The sequence below is a fragment of the Mytilus galloprovincialis genome, chromosome 3 (genome assembly GCF_965363235.1).
Source record: "Mytilus galloprovincialis chromosome 3, xbMytGall1.hap1.1, whole genome shotgun sequence".
Classification (NCBI taxonomy): domain Eukaryota; kingdom Metazoa; phylum Mollusca; class Bivalvia; order Mytilida; family Mytilidae; genus Mytilus; species Mytilus galloprovincialis.
The window spans coordinates 103222131-103247761 of NC_134840.1; the positions used below are offsets into that span (position 1 = coordinate 103222131).

Here is a 25631-nt window from a genome sequence, read left to right on the forward strand (position 1 = left end):
AGTACAACGCTTTTAGTAGGTTGTATTATATATGACTCTCTTTTGCTGTAATCGTTAGCTATGTTGACTAGTATTTGAGCTTCAAACTGAAAATTACTAGTTATGGTAAGATCGTCAGCACAAGTAGGCGCACTACAGTTGATCGTACCAATATGTCCTCCAAAACCGGTGTTACATATTTCGTTTAATAGATCGTTTACATAAACTTTGTAAAGGTCGGCACTAAGAGTGCCTCCTTGTCGGACACCTTGTTCAATATTAAATGCATTGGATTGTTCACCGTTCAATTTGACACTGGATCTTGCATTTTTATATAGATCATCAATCATGAGTATTTCTTGCGGTGTGAGTCCCATATGAAATAGGCTCGAGTGTTTTACTACGTCAAAGGCCGACTTAGCATCTAGCATAACAAATATTGTTTCTTTTTTCAGATCTTTGTTCTCTCGTTGAAATTCCTCCATAATTAATGAGCAATATAAAGGAGATGCATTCTTGGTAAAACCTCGCTGTAGTGGATTTTGTATACATATAAATATAATTTTGGGATTGATTCGAAATTTAAGTACTGTTTCTATGATCTTTGATAGAGTTGGAGTTATTGTGATGCCTCTATGGTTTTTTGCATCATTCTTGTTGCCTTTATTTTTGAAGACTGGTGTTAATATTCCAAATTTGATAACATCAGGTATAAAGCAGAACTCAAAAGAACTGTTTAGTAGAGTTTGTAAATATGAGGCAAGTATTTCTCCACCATGAACTAAATTTTCAGCAGTGTAGGTATCCGGGGATTTGTTTCGATTAAGACTTTTAATGGCATTCATGATCTCTTGCTTCTCTACTGGAATGTGCCTGAAGTCCTGTTTGCATATATCTATGATAGTAGCATATTCGTTGTCTACCTGCTCAATATATGCTTGGTCGAATTGACTGTTATCACTTTGTTTAGCAAGATTTGCAAAGTGTTTTCTAAAGCCCTCCAATATTCCCCCTTCTGTATTGTATTTTTGTCCGTTTACATTTAGCTCATCAATATGCATTCCAAATCTTCCTCTTTGACGTCGGATAAGTTTGAAAAATAAATTGGAGTTGTTACTTTTGGCATTAATCAGTTCGCTTTTCCTTTCTAGTTATTGTTTTGCTAGTGTTAACCGGCATTCTTTTCTAAGGTTACAAGTTGTTACTTTCTTCTTCTGTAACCACTGATTATTGGGATCATTATATAGGTCGGTTGTTCTGTTTCCAATCCGGCATAGTATGCATTCTTCTTGTCAGTTATTTCTTGACGAATTTCTGGTGTCATTACTTGTAGTTTTGGTTTCTTTTTTCTTATCTGTTTGGATGGTCCTGAGGTAGATGCCCAGCCTTGGATAGTAGTTGATTTAAGTCTATATAAACATGTTCAATATCCTGTATAGATTGGAGGTTTTTGTTCAGTTATTCACCATGTTACCGTGAATAAGACCTCTGTCCTCAGTTCTAATCTCGTCTAATGACCTTTTTTAAAGGCACTGGCTACGGTTACATGGAAATGTAACAATAATAAAAATATTATTGTTACATTTAAGAGTAATTGCCGGAATGCAAAGTTGGGTGAGGAACCGATTAATTACAAATGTAACAATAATTACTGAGGCTACGGTTACATTACGTTATTGTTACATGAAACACAGCAATGTACGCTAGATTGATTAAACTTAAATCTTCTATAGTTGTATTGCTTCATTCTTTCATATGTACTAAACAATACTTGTAATTTAATACTGATATTAAAATAATAAAATATTGTTAGTCAACAAATGGTGTACAACTTGAATAGTTTTACAACGTATTAATGGTTTTGATGTTCTTAAAGATACAACTCAAGATTAGCAGTGTGACTGTCAAAAGCTAAACATATAGTTCAATGGTTTCACTTTTTTAAAGTATTTAACTTCACACCTACTCTTATTACTGTCATTATACTTTGGACCAATTTTGTTAATGGTGAAAAATAAAACTTGGGATGCGTTTTAAACGAAACTGAAACAATATCAAGACATACATTTCTTACAGCTTTATAACTTGACGCAAATTTATAATTTATTATTTAGTACATATTACTAGTCCCATCGTACATTGCTTTTTTTCATGTAACAATAACGCAATTTAACCGTAGCCTCAATAATTATTGTTACATTCGTAAATAAACAGGTCCTTACCCAACCATGCATTCCGGCATTTAGTCTCCAATGTAACAATAATATTTTTATTATTGTTATATTTCGATGTAACCGTAGCCAGTGCCTTTTTTAAAATAAAGAAGCCAATAATTCTAACATGTCTAAAGGAAGCGGGGTTTAAAATATTAAATATTTTTTTATAATCAGGTAAGTGAATAAAATGTGGGCCATAAAATGTTCCTCATCTATCAATTATATAAATTTTGTCTGATATTTTCGTTTACCTTGCAAATGGTGAATAAAATGGAATTCGTCCTCGATGACTTTGCAGGTTTTACATTGTTCTCGAGGAATTTTAATGTAACGACCATTTTCTATTTTAATGTCCGTGTGTGTGTATTATTTAACTTTTTAGTTTGCGGTACTTAATGAAACTCTTTTTTACTTATTACGTCCCTTATTATCATTTCCGCCGACCCAAAGAAAATGGCAACAACAGATAGTGCCCGTGAAAAAGCTTTAGCTGACTATAGAAAAAAGCTTCTCGAACACAAAGAACTCGAAGCTAGGTTAAAAGAAAGTATGTTCACAAGCTGACGTGATAAACCAGAATTGAAATAACTCCCATCAACATTTAAAATGTGTTGACTATTTGCACACATAAACTTGCTTTGTCATCCTAAAATATCAAAATGTTACACATGCAAAAGACAGCCATTTGTTTCAATCAATAGTAATAATATTAATGCCAGTGTTTTGACTGCATTTATGGTCTTTTGGAAGCATGATCAACTTTCATAGTTGACATTCTTTTTCTTTAAATAACCAGTACACTTACAATGCATGCGTTGTCAATCTCTAGCTAGGGATAAGTCCAAATAATTATGACGTCTGGCAAGGCTATTTTAATTTTTTCTGGGACGCCTTCCTACGACGTCATAACGCCGAAGCCATTTTTAAGTCTGGAGTTTGAGAGCAAATTTTGGGGGGAACTTTGACACCTAATTTTAAAAAGAAATTTTTATTGCCGGTTAGAAATTTTTACGTAGTTACAAAGTCCTACCTTTTTTGTGCTTATTGATGTAAAATATTTCCAGAAATATCCAAAAGAAAGGATAAAACAAGATACTGATGACAAAATGGAGGTCAAGTTCAATAATGTCGATTTTGACTTTTACCGTTCAGGAGTTATGGTTCTTGAAAGATAGAAAAATGACATTTCCAGTCGTGTTGTGCATTTACAGTACGCCCAGAGAGTATGTAATCGCGAACTCTAATCACCGATTTCCGAGTGTAGCGGTGTGACACCGCGAATCACGGATTATACTCCCAATTTCCTCCAAAGATTCTCTCCCAACACCGCGTGGCTGTTAATTGGTTTATTGCCCATCGGATGTTCTGAAAATTAATGACGCGTGACAACATCATCGGATTAGCCAGATTTATTACCTTTGTACATTTAATCGATCTTGATTGCACCTGTGTGCTTTAAAATACGTTATTTAAATGTCCTTTCATTGTCAGATAAAAGTGTGACATTTCTATTTAAAATACGATTATTATTCTTGTATGTATATGCCCATGTCATTGTCATATGACATACAGCGTACAGACGTATAAAAATACGAATAAAACACTTATTTTGTATTTTCATTATAGTCCGATCAGGTCATAATTTTTGTTTTATTCAAGACGATTTTACCACAATTAGAACCTTTTATGACCTACTCAGTGAGCAATATTCGGTTCATTAATAGTTCAATATTATAAAATTAATATCAACTGGCTTAAAACAAAATGATGTTTTTACGGTAATTTGTCCAATCTAAATTAAACCCAAGAGTTAATTTATCGGATCAACAAGTGAACTCTGTTACTTTCAATTTATTTTGAAATGTAAAATATTATGTTTCACTACCTCGGTAGAATAAAATTTCCGACTTGAAATATTTGAATTTTAAAAAGAAACTGTAAAGTGACAAATAGTTTTGTATGCAATGTGGCAGCCCTATATTCATAAATACTGAGAAGACACAACACAATAATCACAACCTTATTTAATTATATGGAGAAAAGAAATCATGTGTTTTTAATCTGTTATTGATCTTTAATTATTTAAAATAAAATTGGATTGGCGCAATCCGTAGTTTACTGCTCGTTAAAACTCCTCGGCGAAATATAAAAAGAAGTATTTCATAAATTTATAAATTGGAATATTAAAATGAAATTATATCGTGTTCTACAAGAAAGAAATATGTAAAAAAAATAAAATTAGATCGGATTTTATCGATCGACAAATTTTCACAGAGGTCTCTACCAACGCCCATCATGAACATGCATCCTGTTTTCATATACCATTAATATATAGTGTTGACTATAGACGTATAAATAATGTCCGGTTTTATGTCCTCTGTTGACTGAGAAACGTAAAAATAAAAGGCTGATGTTGGTTTATTCAGAAAAGGAATATAATTTAGAATCCGGTTAATCAATTGTAAAAGGACCTTCTAGAGCCCTCAATCTTAACGCACACAAATGTATGTCAATCATTACAAAGCAAGTTTAAACCTTGAATGAATTTTCCCACGGTTATCCAGAAAGGTCACCTGAGTTAACTGTTACATGATACTATTTCCCGCCAAATAAAAATCTCGTGGACAAAATTGATGTCACTATTTTAGCATTCAATATTGTGAGCGAAGTCAAGTTCAAGTTTAAGTTGAACCACGCACTGTTGATCACTGAGTTGCGTATCGTCTTCCCACAGCAATTTATTGGTTTAGAAATATTTAAAGATTACTGTTCTAAATTAATACAACACAAAAGTTTACATTCATTGTGCGTAAATGAATATTATGCAACGACGAGTTGATGCAGCTATAGAAGTATTCCTGTTGTAGCCGAAATGTATTATTTATCCTAAAGTAATGCTTACAAATCGTGAAGAGAAAATGCCGTAGACTTATTAAGCATAGCGAATTGTGAATAGTATTTTCTTTTTTTCTTGCATATACAAGTTTAAAGACACGTAATTTTCTTTCTTTCTCACATTTTATAACTTCAGCGTTAATTTCCGTCTATTTTCGCAAGTTATATAAATTACCGATAAAAAGAACAAGAGATCATAATCAAGTATAGATTTTTTTTTATAAAACTTTACTGCAATTGAAAGCATTAACAACAATCTTTTGCTTTTTAAAACTTTTATTTTGTAATCGTAAAATGGAAATGGAAACTTATTAGCATAACAGATAGTGAATAATATTTTCTTTTTTACTTGTATAAAAAACTTTGAGACGTGTAATTTTTCTTTAAACTGTCCTAATTTATTCAACGTTAGTCTCCGTTTATTGTTACACAATTATATCTCTTTTAGTAAATTAAATATTTATTTACTGATAAAAAACGGAAGTCAAAATCAAATATAGTTTTTTTTTTAACTTGATTTAAATGTACAGTGTAATTGAAAGAATTAACAACAACGTTTTGACTTTTATTTTAATCTTTCATTTGTTTCAAGCAATCAGATATAACCTGATAATCAATAGACAGGAAATACAATTGTTTAATTACATTAGAAATCTCGCATACCTTGACTGTCGAGTGCCGGCATAGATCAGAAGGATTAGGGCAATTAATTACCTAGTGTGACACCGCGTCACTCCAGACTGGGAGAGATGTCGCTAATACAATAAACAAAAGGTAACGGATTTACGCGGAAGTCGGAGGGAATACTCCCAAATTTCTCCGACAATTTAGGGAGTGATGTCGGAGTTTCCTGGTGTCACACCAGCAAAAAACTCGGTGTTTGGAGTTTGGGATGGCTTTCGCGAAAATTGAACTGTACTCATGAACTGTTCAACCAAAGCTTTTAAAAATTTAATATGTTGTTACTGACAAAAAAATGAAGTCAAGTTCAAGAATGATGATTTTGACTTTTACCGTTCAGGAGTTATGGTTCTTGAAAGATTGAAAAATGGCATTTCCAGTCGTGTCCGTGCATTTCAAATGAACTGTTCAACCAAAGCTTCCCAAATTTTAATATGTTGTTACAGGTGACAAAATGGAGGTCAAGTTCAATAATGTTGATTTTGACTTTTACCGTTCAGGAGTTCTGGTTCTTGAAAGATTAAAAAAATGGTGTTTCCAGTCGTGTCCATGCATTTACTCATGAACAGTTCAACCAAAGTTTTAAAAAAATTTATATGTTGTTACTGACAACAAAATGAAGGTCAAGTTCAAGAATGACGATTTTGACTTATACCGTTCAGGAGTTATGGTTTTTGACAGATTGAAAAATGGTGTTTCCAGTCGTGTCTGTGCATTTACTCATGAACTGTTCAACCAAAGCTTTTCAAATTTTAATATGTTGTTACTGATGACAAAATGGAGGTCAAGTTCAATAATGTCGATTTTGACTTTTACCATTCAGGAGTTATGGTTCTTGAAAGATAGAAAAATGACATTTCCAGTGGTGTCCGTGCATTTACTCATGAACCGTTTAACCAAAGCTTTTAAAAATATAATATGTTGTTACTGACAAAAAAATAAAGGTCAAGTTCAAGAATGAGGATTTAGACTTTTACCGTTCAGGAGTTATGGTTCGTGAAAGATAGAAAAATGACGTTTCCAGTCGTGTCCGTGCATTTACTCATGAACAGTTCAACCAAAGCTTCCCAAATTTTAATATGTTGTTACAGATGACAAAATGGAGGTCAAGTTCAATAATGTTGATTTTGACTTTTACCGTTCAGGAGTTATGGTTCTTGAAAGATTAAAAAAATAGCGTTTCCAGTAGTGTCCGTGCATTTACTCATGAACAGTTTAACCAAAGCTTTTAAAAATTTAATATGTTGTTACTGACAACAAAATGAAGGTCAAGTTCAAGAATGACGATTTTGACTTATACTATTCAGGAGAAATGGTTTTTGAAAGATTGAAAAATGGCGTTTCCAGTCGTGTCTGTGCATTTACTCATGAACTGTTCAACCAAAACTTTTCAAATTTTAATATGTTGTTACTGATGACAAAATGGAGGTCAAGTTCAATAATGTCGATTTGAATTTTACTGTTCAGGAGTTATGGTTCTTGAAAGATAGAAAAATGACATTTCCAGTCGTGTTGTGCATTTACTCATGAACCGTTCAACCAAAGCTTTTAAAAATTTAATATGTTGTTACTGACAAAAAAATGAAGGTCAACTTCAAGAATGACGATTTTGACTTTTACCGTTCAGGAGTTATGGTTCTTGAAAGATTGAAAAATGGCGTTTCCAGTCGTGTCCGTGCATTTCAAATGAACTGTTCAACCAAAGCTTCCCAAATTTTAATATGCTGTTACAGATGACAAAATGGAGGTCAAGTTCAATAATGTCGATTTTGACTTTTACCGTTCAGGAGTTATGGTTCTTGAAAGATTAAAAAAATGGTGTTTCCAGTCGTGTCCGTGCATTTACTCATGAACAGTTCTACCAAAGTTTTTAAAAATTTTATATGTTGTTACTGACAACAAAATGAAGGTCAAGTTCAAGAATGACGATTTTGACTTATACCGTTCAGGAGTTATGGTTTTTGACAGATTGAAAAATGGCGTTTCCAGTCGTGTCTGTGCATTTACTCATGAACTGTTCAACCAAAGCTTTTCAAATTTTAATATGTTGTTACTGATGACAAAATGGAGGTCAAGTTCAATAAATTAGATTTTAACTTTTACCGTGCAGGAGTTATGGTTCTTGAAAGATAGAAAAATGACGTTTCCAGTCCTGTTGTGCATTTACTCATGAACCGTTCAACCAAAGCTTTTAAAAATTTAATATGTTGTTACTGACAAAAAAATGAAGGTCAACTTTAAGAATGACGATTTTGACTTTTACCGTTCAGGAGTTATGGTTCTTGAAAGATAGAAAAATGGCGTTTCCAGTCGTGTCCGTGCATTTACATATGAACTGTTCAACCAAAGCTTCCCAAATTTTAATATGTTGTTACAGGTGACAAAATGGAGGTCAAGTTCAATAATTTAGATTTTGACTTTTACCGTGCAGGAGTTATGGTTCTTGAAAGATAGAAAAATGACGTTTCCAGTCGTGTCTGTGCATTTACTCATGAACAGTTCAACCAAAGCTTCCCAAATTTTAATATGTTGTTACAAATGACAAAATGGAGGTCAAGTTCAATAATGTCGATTTTGACTTTTACCGTTCAGGAGTTATGGTTCTTGAACGATTAAAAAAATGGTGTTTCCAGTAGTGTCCGTGCATTTACTCATGAACAGTTCAACCAAAGCTTTTTAAAATTTGATATGTTGTTACTGACAAAAAAATGAAGGTCAACTTCAAGAATGATGATTTTGACTTTTACTGTTCAGGAGTTATGGTTCTTGAAAGATAGAAAAATGACATTTCCAGTTGTGTTGTGCATTTACTCATGAACCGTTCAACCAAAGCTTTTAAAAATTTAATATGTTGTTACTGACAAAAAATGAAGGTCAACTTCAAGAATGACGATTTTGACTTTTACCGTTCAGGAGTTATATGGTTCTTGAAAGATTGAAAAATGGTGTTTCCAGTCGTGTCCGTGCATTTCAAATGAACTGTTCAACCAAAGCTTCCCAAATTTTAATATGCTGTTACAGATGACAAAATGGAGGTCAAGTTCAATAATGTCGATTTTGACTTTTACCGTTCAGGAGTTATGGTTCTTGAAAGATTAAAAAAATGGTGTTTCCAGTCGTGTCCGTGCATTTACTCATGAACAGTTCAACCAAAGTTTTTAAAAATTTTATATGTTGTTACTGACAACAAAATGAAGGTCAAGTTCAAGAATGACGATTTTGACTTATACCGTTCAGGAGTTATGGTTTTTGACAGATTGAAAAATGGCGTTTCCAGTCGTGTCTGTGCATTTACTCATGAACTGTTCAACCAAAGCTTTTCCAATTTTAATATGTTGTTACTGATGACAAAATGGAGGTCAAGTTCAATAATTTAGATTTTGACTTTTACCGTGCAGGAGTTATGGTTCTTGAAAGACAGAAAAATGACGTTTCCAGTCCTGTTGTGCATTTACTCATGAACCGTTCAACCAAAGCTTTTAAAAATTTAATATGTTGTTACTGACAAAAAAATGAAGGTCAACTTTAAGAATGACGATTTTGACTTTTACCGTTCAGGAGTTATGGTTCTTGAAAGATTGAAAAATGGCGTTTCCAGTCGTGTCCGTGCATTTCAAATGAACTGTTCAACCAAAGCTTCCCAAATTTTAATATGTTGTTACAGATGACAAAATGGAGGTCAAGTTCAATAATGTCGATTTTGACTTTTACCGTTCAGGAGTTATAGTTCTTGAAAGATTAAAAAAATGGCGTTTCCAGTCGTGTCCGTGCATTTACTCATGAACAGTTCAACCAAAGTTTTTAAAAATTTTATATGTTGTTACTGACAACAAAATGAAGGTCAAGTTCAAGAATGACGATTTTGACTTATACTGTTCAGGAGTTATGGTTTTTGACAGATTGAAAAATGGCGTTTCCAGTCGTGTCTGTGCATTTACTCATGAACTGTTCAACCAAAGCTTTTCAAATTTTAATATATTGTTACTGATGACAAAATGGAGGTCAAGTTCAATAATTTAGATTTTGACTTTTACCGTTCAGGAGTTATGGTTCTTGAAAGATAGAAAAATGACGTTTCCAGTCGTGTCCGTGCATTTACTCATGAATCGTTCAACCAAAGCTTTTAAAAATTTAATATGTTGTTACTGACAACAAAATGAAGGTCAAGTTTAAATTTAAGAATGACGATTTTGACTTATACCGTTCAGGAGTTATGGTTCTTGAAAGATTGAAAAATGGCGTTTCCAGTCGTGTCCGTGCATTTACTCATGAACTGTTCAACCAAAGCTTACCAAATTTTAATAAGTTGTTACTGATGACAAAATGGAGGTCAAGTTCAATAATGTCGATTTTGACTTTTACTGTTCAGAAGTTATGGTTCTTGAAAGATTAAAAAAATGGTGTTTCCATTCATTTTGTTGCATTTACTCATGAACCATTCAACCTTAGCTCTTTCAAATTTTAATATGTTGATACTGATGACAAAATGGAGGTCAAATTTGATATTGACGATTTTCACTTTCACCGTTCATCAGTTATGGTTCTTGTGATATTGCCAGGACACAAATAAATGTTAATAAATCCGGTTTGCTGTCGTTGTGACAGCCTCTTGTTGCACAATAACTTAAGTATAAGTAAAAACAAATCAATGAAATTTAAACACAAGGTTTATGACCACAAAAGGAAGGTTGGGGTTGATTTTGGGAGTTGAGATCCCAACAGTTTAGGAATTAGGGAATTAGGATTTTTGTGACAAAAATGTCGGTTATTGATTTGGGGATGTACGGCAGGCAGGCGGTCGGGCGGCCGGGCGGCAATCAAATGTTGTCCGTGCATTAACTCATGAACTGTTCAACCAAAGCTTTTAAAATTTTAATATGTTGTTACTGACAACTAAATGAAGGTCAAGTTCAATAATGGCGATTTTGACTTTTACCGTTCAGGAGTTATGGTTCTTGAAAGATTGAAAAATGAAGTTTCCAGTCGTGTCCGTACATTTACGCATGAACTGTTCTACCAAAGCTTCCCAAATTTTAATATGTTGTTACTGATGACAAAATGGAGGTCAAGTTAAATAATGACGATTTTGACTTTTACCGTTCAGGAGTTATGGTTCTTGAAAGATTGAAAAATGAAGTTTCCAGTCGTGTCCGTGCATTTACGCATGAACTGTTCTACCAAAGCTTCCCAAATTTTAATATGTTGTTACTGATGACAAAATAGAGGTCAAGTTCAATAAAGACGATTTTGACTTTTACGGTTCAGGAGTTATGGTTCTTGAAAGATTGAAAAAATGGTGTTTCCAGTCGTGTCCGTGCATTTTCTCATGAACCATTCAACCAAAGCTTTTGAAATTTTTATATGTTGTTACTGATGACAAAATGGAGGTCAAGTTAAATAATGACGATTTTGACTTTTACCGTTCAGGAGTTATGGTTCTTGAAAGATTGAAAAATGAAGTTTCCAGTCGTGTCCGTGCATTTACGCATGAACTGTTCTACCAAAGCTTCCCAAATTTTAATATGTTGTTACTGATGACAAAATAGAGGTCAAGTTCAATAAAGACGATTTTGACTTTTACGGTTCAGGAGTTATGGTTCTTGAAAGATTGAAAAATGGTGTTTCCAGTCGTGTCTGTGCATTTTCTCATGAACCATTCAACCAAAGCTTTTGAAATTTTTATATGTTGTTACTGATGGCAAAATAGAGGTCAAGTTCAATAATGACGATTTTGACTTTTACAGTTCAGGAGTTATGGTTCTTGAAAGATTGTAAAATGGCGTTTCCATTCACGTTGTTGCATTTACTCATGAACCATTCAATCTAAGCTTTTCAAATTTTAATATGTTGATACTGATGACAAGATGGAGGTCAAATTTGATATTGACGATTTTCACTTTCACCATTCATCAGTAATGGTTCTTGTGATATTGCCAGGACACAAATAAATATTAATAAATCCGGTTTGCTGTCGTTGTGACAGCCTCTTGTTTATTATTGGCCCAGTTTCAAGTTGGTCCAAATCGGGGTCCCAAAATAAACTTTGTTTGATTCATCAAAAATTGAATAATTGGGGTTCTTTGATATGTCAAATCTAACCATGTATGTAGATTCTTAATTTTTGGTCCCGTTTTTAAATGGGTCTACATTAAAGTCCAAAGGGTTCAAAATTAAGTTTGATTTTAACAAAAATTGAATTCTTGGGCTTTTTTGATATGCTGAATCTAAACATGTACTTAGATTTTTGATTATGGGCCCAGTTTACAAGTTGGTTCAAATCAGGATTCAAAATTATTTTTTATTAACGAAGTTGTCAGTGCCATATAGTTTTACCCTTGTCCGAAATTCCGTCATTCCGCAACAAACCATTATACAGAGTTTTTTTCTAAACGCCTTCAGATATTGGGCTGATTTTTGGCATGTGAGTTAACCATGATGAGTTACAGATCAAATTTAAGTTTCGTTCCGCTCCACTAATTTTTGCTGAAATTACGGTCTTTGGACTTTGATAAATTGTTCAAAATCACAGTTATACAGACTGTTTTTTCTAAATGCTTTCAGATATTTGGCTGATTTTTGGTATGTGAGCTTACAATGATGAGTTACAGATCAAGTTTAAGTTTCGTTCTGCTCTGCTAATTTTTGCCAAAATTAAAGGTTTACACCTTTGAAAATTGTTGAAAATCACAGTTATATGGACATTTTTCTATACACCTCCAGATTTTGAGCTGATTTTTGATATGTGAATTTCGAAACTACCATCATGTTTGTGTCCACATGTGTTATTGAAATTGCAGATTTTTCAACTTTTTCGGACGGGGCCATTCGTGTCGCTTTGACACATCTAATTAATTCTAGTTTCTTGTGTACAACTTGGAGTTTTAGTATGGTGTTCATTATCACTGAACTAGTATATATATTTGTTTAGGGGCAAGCTTAAATGTAGCGAGAAATTCCTGCACCCGGAGGCGTCCTCCGGGTGCAGGAATTTCTCACTACATTTAAGACCTGTTGGTGACCTTCTGCTGTTGTCTTTTCTATGGTCGGGTTGTTGTCTCCTTGACACATTCCCCATTTCCATTCTCAATTTTATACTAAAAAATAAAATATTCTACTTATTAAATATGAGTTGTATGAACAGTCCGGTGTACTTAAACAAGTGATTTCAGAATCATGTCTTCAAGTGATTTTGGCTGTGAAATGTTATAAATTTTCACAAAAATAGACACAGACTAATTGAAGTAATTTGAGAAGTTATAATGTCATGAATGTAATCACTTCAATAAGTGTTTATAACATTTTCAGATGATTTTCTTGATATTATCTCACAAACTTGAATTTTTTATTGGTGAAAAGACACAAATTCCATTGAAGAAACAACTATCATGACTATGTACATGCAGAAATTGTCTGAGTAAACATAGTAAACTTTCATTTCTAATTTTTTTCTTTCAGTGAGAGAGAGTTCCAAAGAATTAAACAAACAGTATGATAAGTCAGAAAATGATTTAAAAGCTCTACAGAGTGTTGGACAGGTTTGTTAACATACATGCTTTTTGTCATTTTCATACCTCCATGATTGCTGCATCTCATTTGATTTTTGAGTGAAAATATAGGTCTGGCAGAAATGTGATGGGTCTGACAGGAAAAAATCACTGTTTGCATCTCTGATGATGGGAGTGGGCAAACTTTTTAGAAAGTCCCCTGACAGTGACACATCCTGTGGGCAAACTTCTAGAAAGTCCCCTGACAGTGACACATCCTGTGGGCAAACTTCTAGAAAGTCCCCTGACAGTGACACATCCTGTGGGCAAACTTCTAGAAAGTCCCCTGACAGTGACACATCCTGTGGGCAAACTTCTAGAAAGTCCCCTGACAGTGACACATCCTGTGGGCAAACTCCCCTTTGTTTATCTTACAGAAATATTGAACCTACTTTACACAGGAAAAAATATTTAAGCATTTGAATTCAATATTTTGAGATAATTTCTTGGTTTAATTTGAGTTGTCCATATAGTGGTTAGATGAAATTTAAAACATCCCGAGCAACATGAGCTGTAGTATAAATTGTTTCCTAGATTACTGTCGTCACATATTGTTATATATTTTATGAGGTTACTTGTATTTGTTAGGACATTTTCTGATCTACTAGTACAATGTACATGCATTTTTAATATATAATGCATAAGATGAACTCTTTTAAAATCTGTATATTTTCAACAACAGTAGAAAATATTTTTTCTTATCAATTGTATTGATTAGATTGCACATTTTTAGCATTAATCAGTGATTCACAAGAATGATTTGATTTGATTTTTGGTGTTTTAACGCGGCTTTTTAGCACTGCATTTAGGGTATTTTGTGGCGGCCAGTTTTTTTTGGTGGAGGAAACCAGAGTGCCTGGAGAAAACCACTGACCTTCGACAAGAAAACTTGCATTCCTAGTCAATTAAGATTGGAGTCAAGTACACCCACACAGATGGGGTTCCAACTCACAACCTCAGTGTTGACTGGCTAGTGATTACAGTACAGAACTATTTAGACCACTCAGCCACCGAGGCCCCTTCACAAGAATTAATGTACACATTAATTTCTGAATTTACAGTATACAATTATGCATTTCTGTATCATAAGATTTTTTTTATTTTTATTTAGATTGTTGGAGAGGTATTGAAACAGTTAACAGAAGATAAATGTAAGTATAGGAAAATCAAATTGTCTAGTGGTATAATGTTTTAAGGTCATCTCTTTTAAGGATGTACTTAGGTGAGGTTAGGTGAAAATTATTAAATCAAGAATTGAAAATTGATACTTTAAGCTGGTAGAGCATTCGTTAAGGATAAAAAGAAGCTAAAAAAATTTAATTGGTCATGGACCTCCTTTTCGAGATATTGGAGATTTAAAATATGGCGAGGAAAAGGCTGACTCGGACTTTTACCTTATATTTGCATTGGTATCATTTGGGTCTCAAAACAAAAGAAAGGAAATCAAGAATCTTCTAAAATTTTGGTAAATGACCTTCCATGAGCTATTAAGTCTTATATAAAAAAATAAATGGGTGTTGTGGGGCAAAATATTTTACACAAATTTCAAAAGTTCACCTAAGTACATCCTTAAGACGTGAAAACTAGTCTTGACTTTTCTGTATGTTTCCTTGTGTTTGACTCTAACTGTCTTCTACAATTTTCATTGGTTGTTGTAGAATTTGCCGTCTGAACCTGTGGTTTACAACTACTCATGAGTCAGGGAAATGATTTCCGTTGAAATTTCAATAATGTTTTGGTATATATGACAATATGAGACAAGCCAGTTTAACTACAATTTACTGATATTTTTTTGTCTTATCGCATAGTCGCAGTTGTCTTTATTCCATTCAGTCATCAACCTAAACACATTTGTAAATTCAATGAAAGGTAGCAGCTTAAATGTGCAAAGAGAGATACCTATAGGATGAATCATAGTACTGACTATAAATTAATTATTATGAAAATTTATGACATTATTAAAGAGAAATGTGCTTAAATTTTCTACATCAAAAATGGCAGAACCTCATGGAAATTGGACAATTCGCAGAGCCTTTACTAAAAACCTCATGTAGGACACACTAGTTTACTTCAGTATCAGTTTGTAGTAAATTACAAAATTATTCAATTTTGGTGCATTAAATAATTTGTTCACAGATTGTAGTTGTTTACAAAGGATATACTGTTGACCATTGATTGTTATCATATTTTATTTTACAGTTATTGTAAAAGCCACCAATGGTCCTAGATATGTAGTTGGATGTCGTCGACAGTTAGATAAATCTAAACTCAAGTCAGGAACCAGAGTGGCATTAGACATGACAACCCTAACTGTTATGAGGTAAATTTTCACTATTCTTCAGGATCATTACAGCTCATAAAAAAAAGATTCCTGGACACATTTTGTTGGGAATGGCCAGATATTGTTATGCCCCCACCATAGCCAATGACAACATTAAGTGTTACCCTTGACCGTCCTTCCCTCCATCTTTCCTTCTGTCCATTCCATTTTCCTTTCTGCACTCTAACTTAAGTTTTCCTCCTTCAAATTTTATGATACTCGTACACAATGCTTAGAGCAAAAACTCACAGGCAGAGTTCGAATTTGGGCAGCAAGACACTTATTGTTCTAGAGTAATGCCCCTTTATAACTTGGAAAATTGCAATTTTTTTTCTGCCCGCACTCTAACTTAAGTTTGCTTCATCCAAATTTTATGAAACTCATATCCTATGCTAAAAACCACAACACACAGATAGAGTTAAAATTTTGCCAGTATGTCATTAAACGTTCTAGAGTTATGCGCCTTTAAAACTTCGAAAATTAGAAATTTTTCCGTTTCTGTACTCTTAAGTTTGCATTCATTTTTGAAACCATTCCATAATGTTGATCCTGTTCTTGACTAAAGATAAATTTGGAGTCATGTTGGAACTTCCCTGTGACATAAAGATGTTAACAATGCAGTCACTGTACTGCCAGATGACAACAATTGTAATTGCTTTACAATGTATACATGCCTTTCTAAATGTTGTTATATAAATGTTTAGTATTCTGTAAATTTTAAAATTACAATTGTTGAACAATGAATAAAATATGAAATGAAATTTTGCAATTTTAGGAAATTATAAAAACAACTAAGGCTTTTAAAATTCAACGTGCAGGTGTTTATTTTTGCAAAACTTATCCTGTCACTGTTTTAGCAGAATTTCTGTACTTATTTTTCTTTTAAAGTATGTAAATATCTCAGCATGATACTCATGAAGAAAGAATAAACTAATTCGTAAATCATGTCTAGACCATTCAGAACTCCCAGATCTAGACCAATAAGAACTCCCAAATCTAGACCAATCAGAACAACTACATAACTGACATACCCATAATGCAACACCAATTTTAATTGATCCATTTAAAGTAATATAACACTAATACTTAATGACTGTTTTAATGCCCCACCTACAATAGTAGAGGGGCATTATGTTTTTCTGTCTGTGCGTCCGTTCGTCCGTCTGTCCCGCTTCAGGTTAAATTTTTGGTCAAGGTAGTTTTGGATGAAGTTGAAGTGCAAACAACTTGAAACTTAGTACATATGTTCCCTATGATATGATCTTTCTAGTTTTAATGTCAAATTTGACCCCAATTTCATAGTCCACTGAACATAGAAAATGATAGTGCGAGTGGGGCATGCGTGTACTATAGACACATTCTTGTATATTATACATTGTATGTCCATTTTCTTTTTTTAGATATCTTCCCCGAGAAGTTGATCCACTAGTATACAACATGTCTGCCGAAGATCCTGGTGATGTTAGCTACAATCAGGTCGGTGGATTGGGAGAACAAATCAGAGAACTCAGAGAAGTAAGTCTCATTTGTAGGGCAAAAAATAAATATATATGGCAGAAAATGGGGAGGTTGAAAGGTAAAATGATTTTTTTTTTTTTAATTTTACATGTACCATATAGGGAAATCTCCAGGACTTTAACAGTGCTGAACCAGAAATGTCTGCGGCGGGGGAAATTAAGTGTTACCCTTGTACGTCTGTACGTACGTACGTCCCAAAATTGGTTTCTGTTCTCCAACTTAAGTTTGCCTCAACCAAATGTTATGAAAGTTATACACAATGCTTATCAACAAATAACACAGATCATTTTTTGGAATTTTGGTGTTGCCAATTTTATCGTTCTAGAGTTATGCCCCTTTACAAATGGGAAAAAATGCTTAATTTTTTGTTTCCATTCTCTAACTTAAGTTTACCTCAACCAAATGTTATGAAACTTATACACAAAGCTTATTACCTGTACCACAAAACTCAGATCAAGTTCGAATTTGGGTGGCGTCACTGTTACTGTTCTTGAGTTATGTCCCATTATTACTTTATATGCAAGGGAGGGCATCATCTGTGTCCCATGGACACATTCTCCATTTATTTTAATTGTTTCAGGGTAGGCATGAATCTTTAGGGTAGGTAGGGAGGTAGGAGATACAACTATATTTTTTGAAATAAACGTGATGTAAATTCAGAAATTTCTATGACATTTTATCCTTGCTAAAAGTGCTATAAAAAAGTGTTTTATTATTAAGACTTTATTGTTGTGTTCATTGAGTTCACCTTTATCTTTCAATTTTAAATGAAATACATTAATTATCTTTAATGAAGCTTGGGTTATTCATCTTGTTGTATAGAAACACCAGAACACTGTATATTTTATTTTTCATTTGAGTACATACATGTATGTTCATCCATTCTTTTCAGGTGATAGAATTACCATTAATGAACCCAGAACTGTTCCAGCGAGTTGGTATAACACCACCTAAAGGCTGTTTGTTATATGGTCCACCTGGTACTGGAAAAACATTATTAGCCAGAGCTGTGGCAAGTCAGTTAGATGCTAACTTTTTAAAGGTAAAACACTGCACCCTCTTCTTTTTAATCCTGGCTTCAGGTGTTCATTTATAGTGGTTGCTCATTATTGAAGTTGAACTAGATTTGCCCCAAATTAATTTGTTTTTGATGTTGAATGCTATGTAGACCCATACTGTTTTTAGAACTGAACTGACTGTTGATTGGACTTACTGTGGATTCATCAATATTCTTTGGATACTAATTTAAATGTTCAACAAATTACAAATTTTCTAAAGGAATGTATGCAGACTTTACCAAAACCACGAAATTATATATTCATGAATATGAAGGTTTTCCTCAATCCATGAAAATTGGTACCCACGAAAAATAACTGAATCCACAGTAGTTGTGTCTATTATTGCCAGGAAGACACATATTATTTTTCATCAATCCACAAAAATTGGTATCCACAAAAATAGTCAAAGAATCCTCAGTATCTAGTTCTTTCATAAAACAAAAATGCAAAGGGATGACTATAAAGGCAGAGGGAAGCACAGAAATGGAAGAAGGGTGCAAAGTGGAGCACAGAAAATCATACAAAATCCTTGAAAATGAATTGCACATAAATTATTTATGGCTAAATAGGCATAATGACCAACAAAATGTAAAGTTTTTTTTTCAAATAAGAAATTTCAAGTTTATGAAATATTTACTGTGTATGTAATAGGTAATCAAGTTTTAATATGCACAAATAATCTTGATGGCACATGGTGATTTCAGTGTGTGGAATATTTCAAAAGTAAACCTTTACTTTCTACATCTAGAAAAGTCATTTGTTTTTTGCAATTTACAAATTTTTCTCAAGATATATTCAAAAGTCTAATAAATAGTACCCTTAAAACATGATATAAACTAGTGAAAATAAATTCCTATAAAATAAAGTGAAAACTTTTAATAGTTTATGACAAGAAAATCCAAAAATAACTGACCACCCATAGTTTATATGGAAATTGGTAGGAAATGAAATGTTAAGGGTAAAAGAATATAGCATCATGGTACCTGTGAAATAGCATATAAAACAATTGTATATATACAGTAAAACCTGTCTAAAATAAATCCAGGAGAATTTGTATTTCATGTTGATTTGATGTGCATATTATAGTTCTACTGCAGAGGGTATTTATAGGAACACAAGGTTTTTAACAGATTTATATTTCTCCTACCAAAAATATTATTTAAATCTTTACAGGTTGTCTCCAGTGCTATTGTAGATAAATATATTGGTGAAAGTGCCAGACTTATAAGAGAAATGTTTGCTTTTGCCAGGGACCATGAACCATGTATTATATTTATGGATGAAATAGATGCTATAGGTATGTTGTATTATTTATTGCAGCCAAATTATGGTTCTATTGCTAACCTACTCACGCTATTTTAACAAATATATCATGCTTACAAGGGGTATTGCCAAATATACCAGTTGAGAGGAAAACAAATTTCCAGAGCGGTTAGGGAGGAAAATTGGTTAACCTCGAAACCTGTATTTTTGGAAAATACCCCTTGTTAATAGCATGATATAATTGTTTAATTCCACTGAATGTTCTTTGTATCCATTTCAACGAAAAGTCTAGAGGTCTTTGAACATCATGTTATATTTAGACATGGTATTTGCTAGCAAATACTCCAGCACTTGGAATTCCCTTATGACAAATACATTGGCAGAGAAAAGAAAATCTCAATATATGGAAAATATGTAAAAAATACTATTTCTCCAATCCAATCAAAACATAACATTATAACATAAGTTTGGATTAGATCAAATAATGTATTACCTTTGTGTATGAATAAAAGTTGGTATAGACCATTAAAAAAAACTAAAAGACATCTAGAGGATAACAAACAGTCTTCAATAATCAACAGTAGACAGGTGTTGTTACAGTAAGTCAAGTTTTAGATTGTCCTGAGTTGTTTTGAATTGAATAAGACTTTAAATGATTTGCCATCAATACAGAATTCTACAAATTCAAAAAAATGTTAAGATATGACTAAAGTCAACCACTATCAAGGTATTGAACTATTTTATATGTGTATACATACATGTCAACCTCTGACAATGGAAAATCATGTCATGACATGACATGACATGTCAAAAAGCGTGTGAAAATGTGTGACATTGATGCGGACTTTTTTATAAGAATGTGGTAATATTCATAATTTCACATACAAATTTGTTAATATACAAAAAACAATATATATACTACTGTGAACTTTTATTGTATTAAATAGTGGTCTGTTATGTTGTTTTTAAAGCACCACCACTAGGCACTATCAAAACAACTGCCAGTTTCAAGTTTAGTTACATTTATTTGATAACAGCATACAACAATGTACAATATAAATGTAACATAGTCAAGTTCTGATCAGGATTCAGTGTCAATATTTCTTTATAATTGAAAATGCTCTCCCACAGTAGGATTGATATTTGACAGAATGTCATTATGTTGTTTTTTTGGCATTGTAAAATGTCATCCATTATCTCTGCCATTGCTCCCATTGCTATTGCCTGGTCAAAACTGAGTAGTTCATCAGAAGATAGCTGGTACTATGAGAGCTGATCCAACAGTTCTGTGATATTTTCATCTGTAGAATCTGTTGGCTATATTTGAAACTGAAATTAAAAAGAAAAAATGTTTTATAAATTTGATTTGGATTAAATAAAGTAAAACATGTTAAATGGTTATTCAAATAGCTACATTGTATTTCTCCTCTCACATCTATTGTTTTTGATCATTGCAACAAAGAATGCACAATATGTACTTGTCACTCGATCATTAAAACTGAACTCCAAAATATAATTTATAAACATTGAATCTTGGTACGTACACATCGTTTTGAATTAACAATCGGCGCTTTAGACGACGTACAGGCCTGAAAGCGACCTCTTTCTGTGCACATTTTCCCTATAAAGTGAATTTGAGAAAGAAAGTAACAAAATCGTTAAAACTAATCACAAACTACTTACCTTTTACTGTTGGTTCATATAGAAAAATAAACAATATGTCAGCCAAATAATTACTTCGAAATTTTCGGTATTTATCGCCGAATAAGGAAAAAAAAACGAGAATAGCGATATCACTATGGACCACAAAGTGAAAAGAACTAAAATGCGTGTAATTGCGTGTAAAGTGTCGAAAAGCGTGTACACCTCATGTGACAAAATCCGCGCGTGTAAACCGTTGAAAAAGCGTTTATTACACGCGAATATCATGTCACTTGACATGTATGTGTGTATACTGTAAATTCAGAAACTTTTTCAAAAATAAAAACTCATATTTAAACATTTTTATAATCATTATATATGTATGCAACATTTTCTAAAATCACAATAAGCAATCCCTCAATTTTGTCAATTTGTTCAACAATTGCAGTAATAAATGCACACAAAAATTCTAAAATAACTGTTCATAATGTATCCTGTTTTTGGTCTCTGCATTTTATAGAGCGGAGAATTGAGGACCGGTAGGCATACTGACTCTCAGATTCAGCCCTGTAGTTTAATATCTTAAATAAGCTCATAGCCCATTTGGAATAAGTAACAGTAATACAGTTGAACAAGGATCCTATTTCAAATGGGTATGATTTTAATATCATTGCAGATTGCTGTTCTTATGATGTAATTTATTATACTATGATTAATATTTGTTTCTAGGTGGAAGAAGGTTTTCAGAAGGCACATCAGCTGACAGAGAAATACAGAGAACTCTTATGGAGGTATGGATAATAGAAAATACTGTGCATTCAATAATTTTGCCATGTCTTTTTTATTGCAGAAAAATTGCATTTTAAGTTTGATAGCTTTATGTGTGTGATGCATTTCTTTAAATTGCAATAATTTATCTTGCATTTTTGTCAATTTTGATTATAAATGCTCTAAAAATTGAAAATTCTGAAATTTGTAAGTATATATATGTTAAGATTGTAAAACTATAGACAAAAATGCTAGTTTATTGAAAATGATGTCAGGAAATGCCACATACAAAAAATGCTTTCAAAATTTGGAATGTGAGTTTTTTATTTCGGGGGGAAACCAATCTTGTTACAATTTTTGCAAAAATAAAAACCATTCAAAAATTTATAAATATACAGTTTGTTTGTTGCTTTACAGGATATAGTATATACTAAATGTATTCTATGACTTTAGTTCAAATTCTGTCAAAGTAAATAAAGCTTTTGTAAAACTTTTGACAATAGAGTTTTATCTTTCTAAGCAGACTGTCACTAACATGACTGATGTTTCTATTCTGTTTTCTAGCTGTTGAATCAGATGGATGGTTTTGATGCATTAGGTCAGGTCAAAATGATAATGGCAACAAACAGACCAGACACATTAGATCCTGCCTTATTACGTCCAGGTAGATTGGACAGAAAAATAGGTAAATGTGATGATTAATGTCCAAATTACTTCAATGTAAGAAACTATAGATCACTACATCCTTCAACAATGAGCTAAAATCATTCTTTATAAGTAAACTATAAAAGGTGTGACATTATGAAAGTTGGCAACCAAGTGTCATCTCTTCGTAATAAGAATTGGATACTTTCTGCTATATTAAGGTATATGAATACAACAACAAAAATCAGAGACAAGTACCTATGATGTCAAGCTCTAAACAGAGTAATTAATTTTTTCAATTTAATTTAAAGGGGCACTAGCTACGATATTTATAAAAAAATAAAGTATGATTTTTTTTAGATCAATCATTAATCAAATTGGAATAATGAAATAATAATTTGCTTTTAGCAATCAATTTCCTTTAATTTTGTTGAAATAAGCGATTAAACATAATTTTTGACTGATTCACTTGCAAGTGAAAACGTCATCATCATTCTAACCGGTATTCATGTGAACTTCAAGTTAACCCCTAGCTAGAGATTGACAACGCATGCATTGTACGTGTACTGGTTATTTAAAGAAAAAGAATGTCAACAATGAAAGTGAAACTACGGTTAATCATTTGATTACTAATTCGATGCACATAAAATCATTCTTATATGGTTAAAAACAATGAGAAACATCTATTTTTAATCTATAAAATAAAATCAAACAGACCTATAAAATTGCACGTGTTGGTTTAATCTATTCGTATCTTTATTTTTGTTTACATCGCTTATATGGTCATCTGAGGTCAAATCGATAATTAATTAGATGGCGTCTAGACTAAAATACACACGAAACGAACCTATATATTATCTACCCCATGCTCTGTAAACTGTTTATTTTAGACTTTTGATAGTTTGGATAAATGTTTTACATTGTTATAAACCAAATATGAGAATTTGAGTCAAATCGGTTACAATGAATTTGACAGCTAGTGCCCCTTTAAATGACATAAGACTAGAACTATGTTAAAAAAAAAACTCCACAAAATACAAAGTCATTCTATTCTTTATGTTTGGTATCCATGATATATTTTTGTTTGTTTTTGTATATGAATTTATCCTGACAACAATTTTATATTTCAGAAATTCCACTTCCCAATGAACAGTCACGACTTGAAATTCTCAAGATTCACGCACAGCCTATAGCAAAACATGGTGAAATAGGTAAGATTAATTGTTGAGAGAAAAACATGGAAACATGTAGACAATTTGGTTCTTTTGTCAGATTAAAACTATTTTAACATACCATTAATCAAAAATTTGGAGGTTTTATTAGAATAGAAAAACAAAGTATCTGGGGTATCCATCCCTGAAATAAACTCACTACATACACAACACAGAGCAACAAAAATAAACCTCTCCTCACTGCATGTATATCACTCCTTATATCAGTGTGATAATGTTGTCACATAGAGTAAATATTTATAAAGTTTTTATACGACCAATCTTAACTTAAGACTTGAGTTCATATTAATCAAGCATTGCAACATATGTATACATAATTTCATAATGTTTCATTTAATAAGACAAATAAGATTAATATCCCACTTATTCCTTAAGCATGTTTTTTTTTTTGGGGGGGGGGGGGAGGGGGAATGCTTCAGTGTAAAATAAAAATAAAAGTACTTTTGGCCTTCATACCTTTTTTGAAGATTAAGTTTATTCAAGATTATGCTATAAATAAAAGAGAATATAAATCATCACAGATATGTCAAACTGGGATCTTTACATGAAAAAATTAACAAAGTTGTATAAATGCACATAATAATTTCTTAATTTACAGTTGTCTAGAAAGGGTTATATGTAAAACAAAATATCTGAAAAAGAAAAGTTGATTTAAATAATATAAATATGAATGACTAATAACGCCAAACATTTCTATCTTGTAGATTGGGAAGCTGTAGTTAAATTATCTGATGATTTCAATGGAGCAGATCTGAGAAATGTTTGTACAGAAGCAGGTAATTATTACAATGTTAACTCGACTGACAATCGAACCCCTGAGTTTGACCTTTTGAACCTACTCGAGTTAACTCAACATCAACTCAAAATTTATTTTTGCCTGTATTTTGTTTTTGCTCAACAAATATTGTTCATGTGTATATGTTTATAATAAGAACAGAAATTAATTTCAGCATGCTCAAAGTTTTTTATATTACAAAAATACATTCACTTTACCATATCAATGTCACTTATACATGTTTGTATGCCTAGGATTTCTAGGCGTACATCTGGGCATCACACTGGAGGGGGATATGGTCATGTCCATCACTCAGTAACCAATTTTACCTAGACTGTTTAACAGAAAGCTTTAAGGGAACTGACCATTAATCTTTTGTTGGGTGGTGGGGGCATGTTTTATATCTTCTCAGAATGATTTAAAAAAAAAATAGACATCTTACGATTTGATAGTCAACGCGATGGAAAAGTTTTGACTTTGATTCGGATAGGTTGCTAACATGCTCATTGGCCCTGATCTTTTAAGTTGAGTCAACCCTGAGTTGGACAAATCAAAGTAACCCAGGGAGATGCAAGATGATATAAAGAATTTACAATCATAATGGTGGATATACATAATTAAAAATTATTGTACAAATCGATGACATGTCAACCAAACAACACAACTATAAAATATATCACACTTAATGTCAGTATAGGTATTGATTTGAAAGGCAGAATCATTTGATTTTCCTATTGAAGATCCTTTTTTTTTCCTGGGCACTCCGGCTTCCTCCACCAATGAAAACTGGTAGCCGCTAAATAGCCTAAATGCGGTTCTTAAAAATGACGACACACGTTAAAACACCAAAAATCATAATCAAATCAGAATAATTTGACATAAAAACATTTCTTAAATTGTTGAATATTTTTAATTACAGGTATGTTTGCTATCAGAGCAGAGAGAGATTATGTAATAGAAGAAGATTTTATGAAGGCCGTCAGGAAAGTTGGGGATAATAAAAAGTTAGAATCCAAGTTGGACTACAAACCACTGTAAAAACTGAACTGAACATTTATTATTGTGTTATTATTGATAAAATAAAAATTGTCATCTA

The 25631-nt window shown here is 32.5% G+C and overlaps 1 protein-coding gene and 1 long non-coding RNA gene across 2 annotated transcripts; one reads left to right on the forward strand and one right to left on the reverse strand.

Moving 5' to 3' along the window:
* Positions 1-2616: 2616 nt before the first annotated feature.
* Positions 2617-25631, forward strand: LOC143069603 (26S proteasome regulatory subunit 10B). Its single transcript, XM_076244318.1, has 12 exons — positions 2617-2742; positions 13227-13306; positions 14427-14466; positions 15515-15635; positions 17036-17150; positions 18046-18195; positions 19385-19508; positions 21845-21906; positions 22448-22568; positions 23659-23739; positions 24465-24536; positions 25455-25631. The coding sequence occupies exons 1-12, from the start codon at positions 2649-2651 to the stop codon at positions 25571-25573; spliced, it is 1179 nt and encodes a 392-aa protein (XP_076100433.1). The 5' UTR covers positions 2617-2648; the 3' UTR covers positions 25574-25631.
* Positions 20480-21234, reverse strand: LOC143066675 (uncharacterized). Its single transcript, XR_012975733.1, has 2 exons — positions 21158-21234; positions 20480-20803 (listed from the first exon to the last, which is right to left on the reverse strand). It is a non-coding gene; the product is annotated as an uncharacterized LOC143066675 (long non-coding RNA).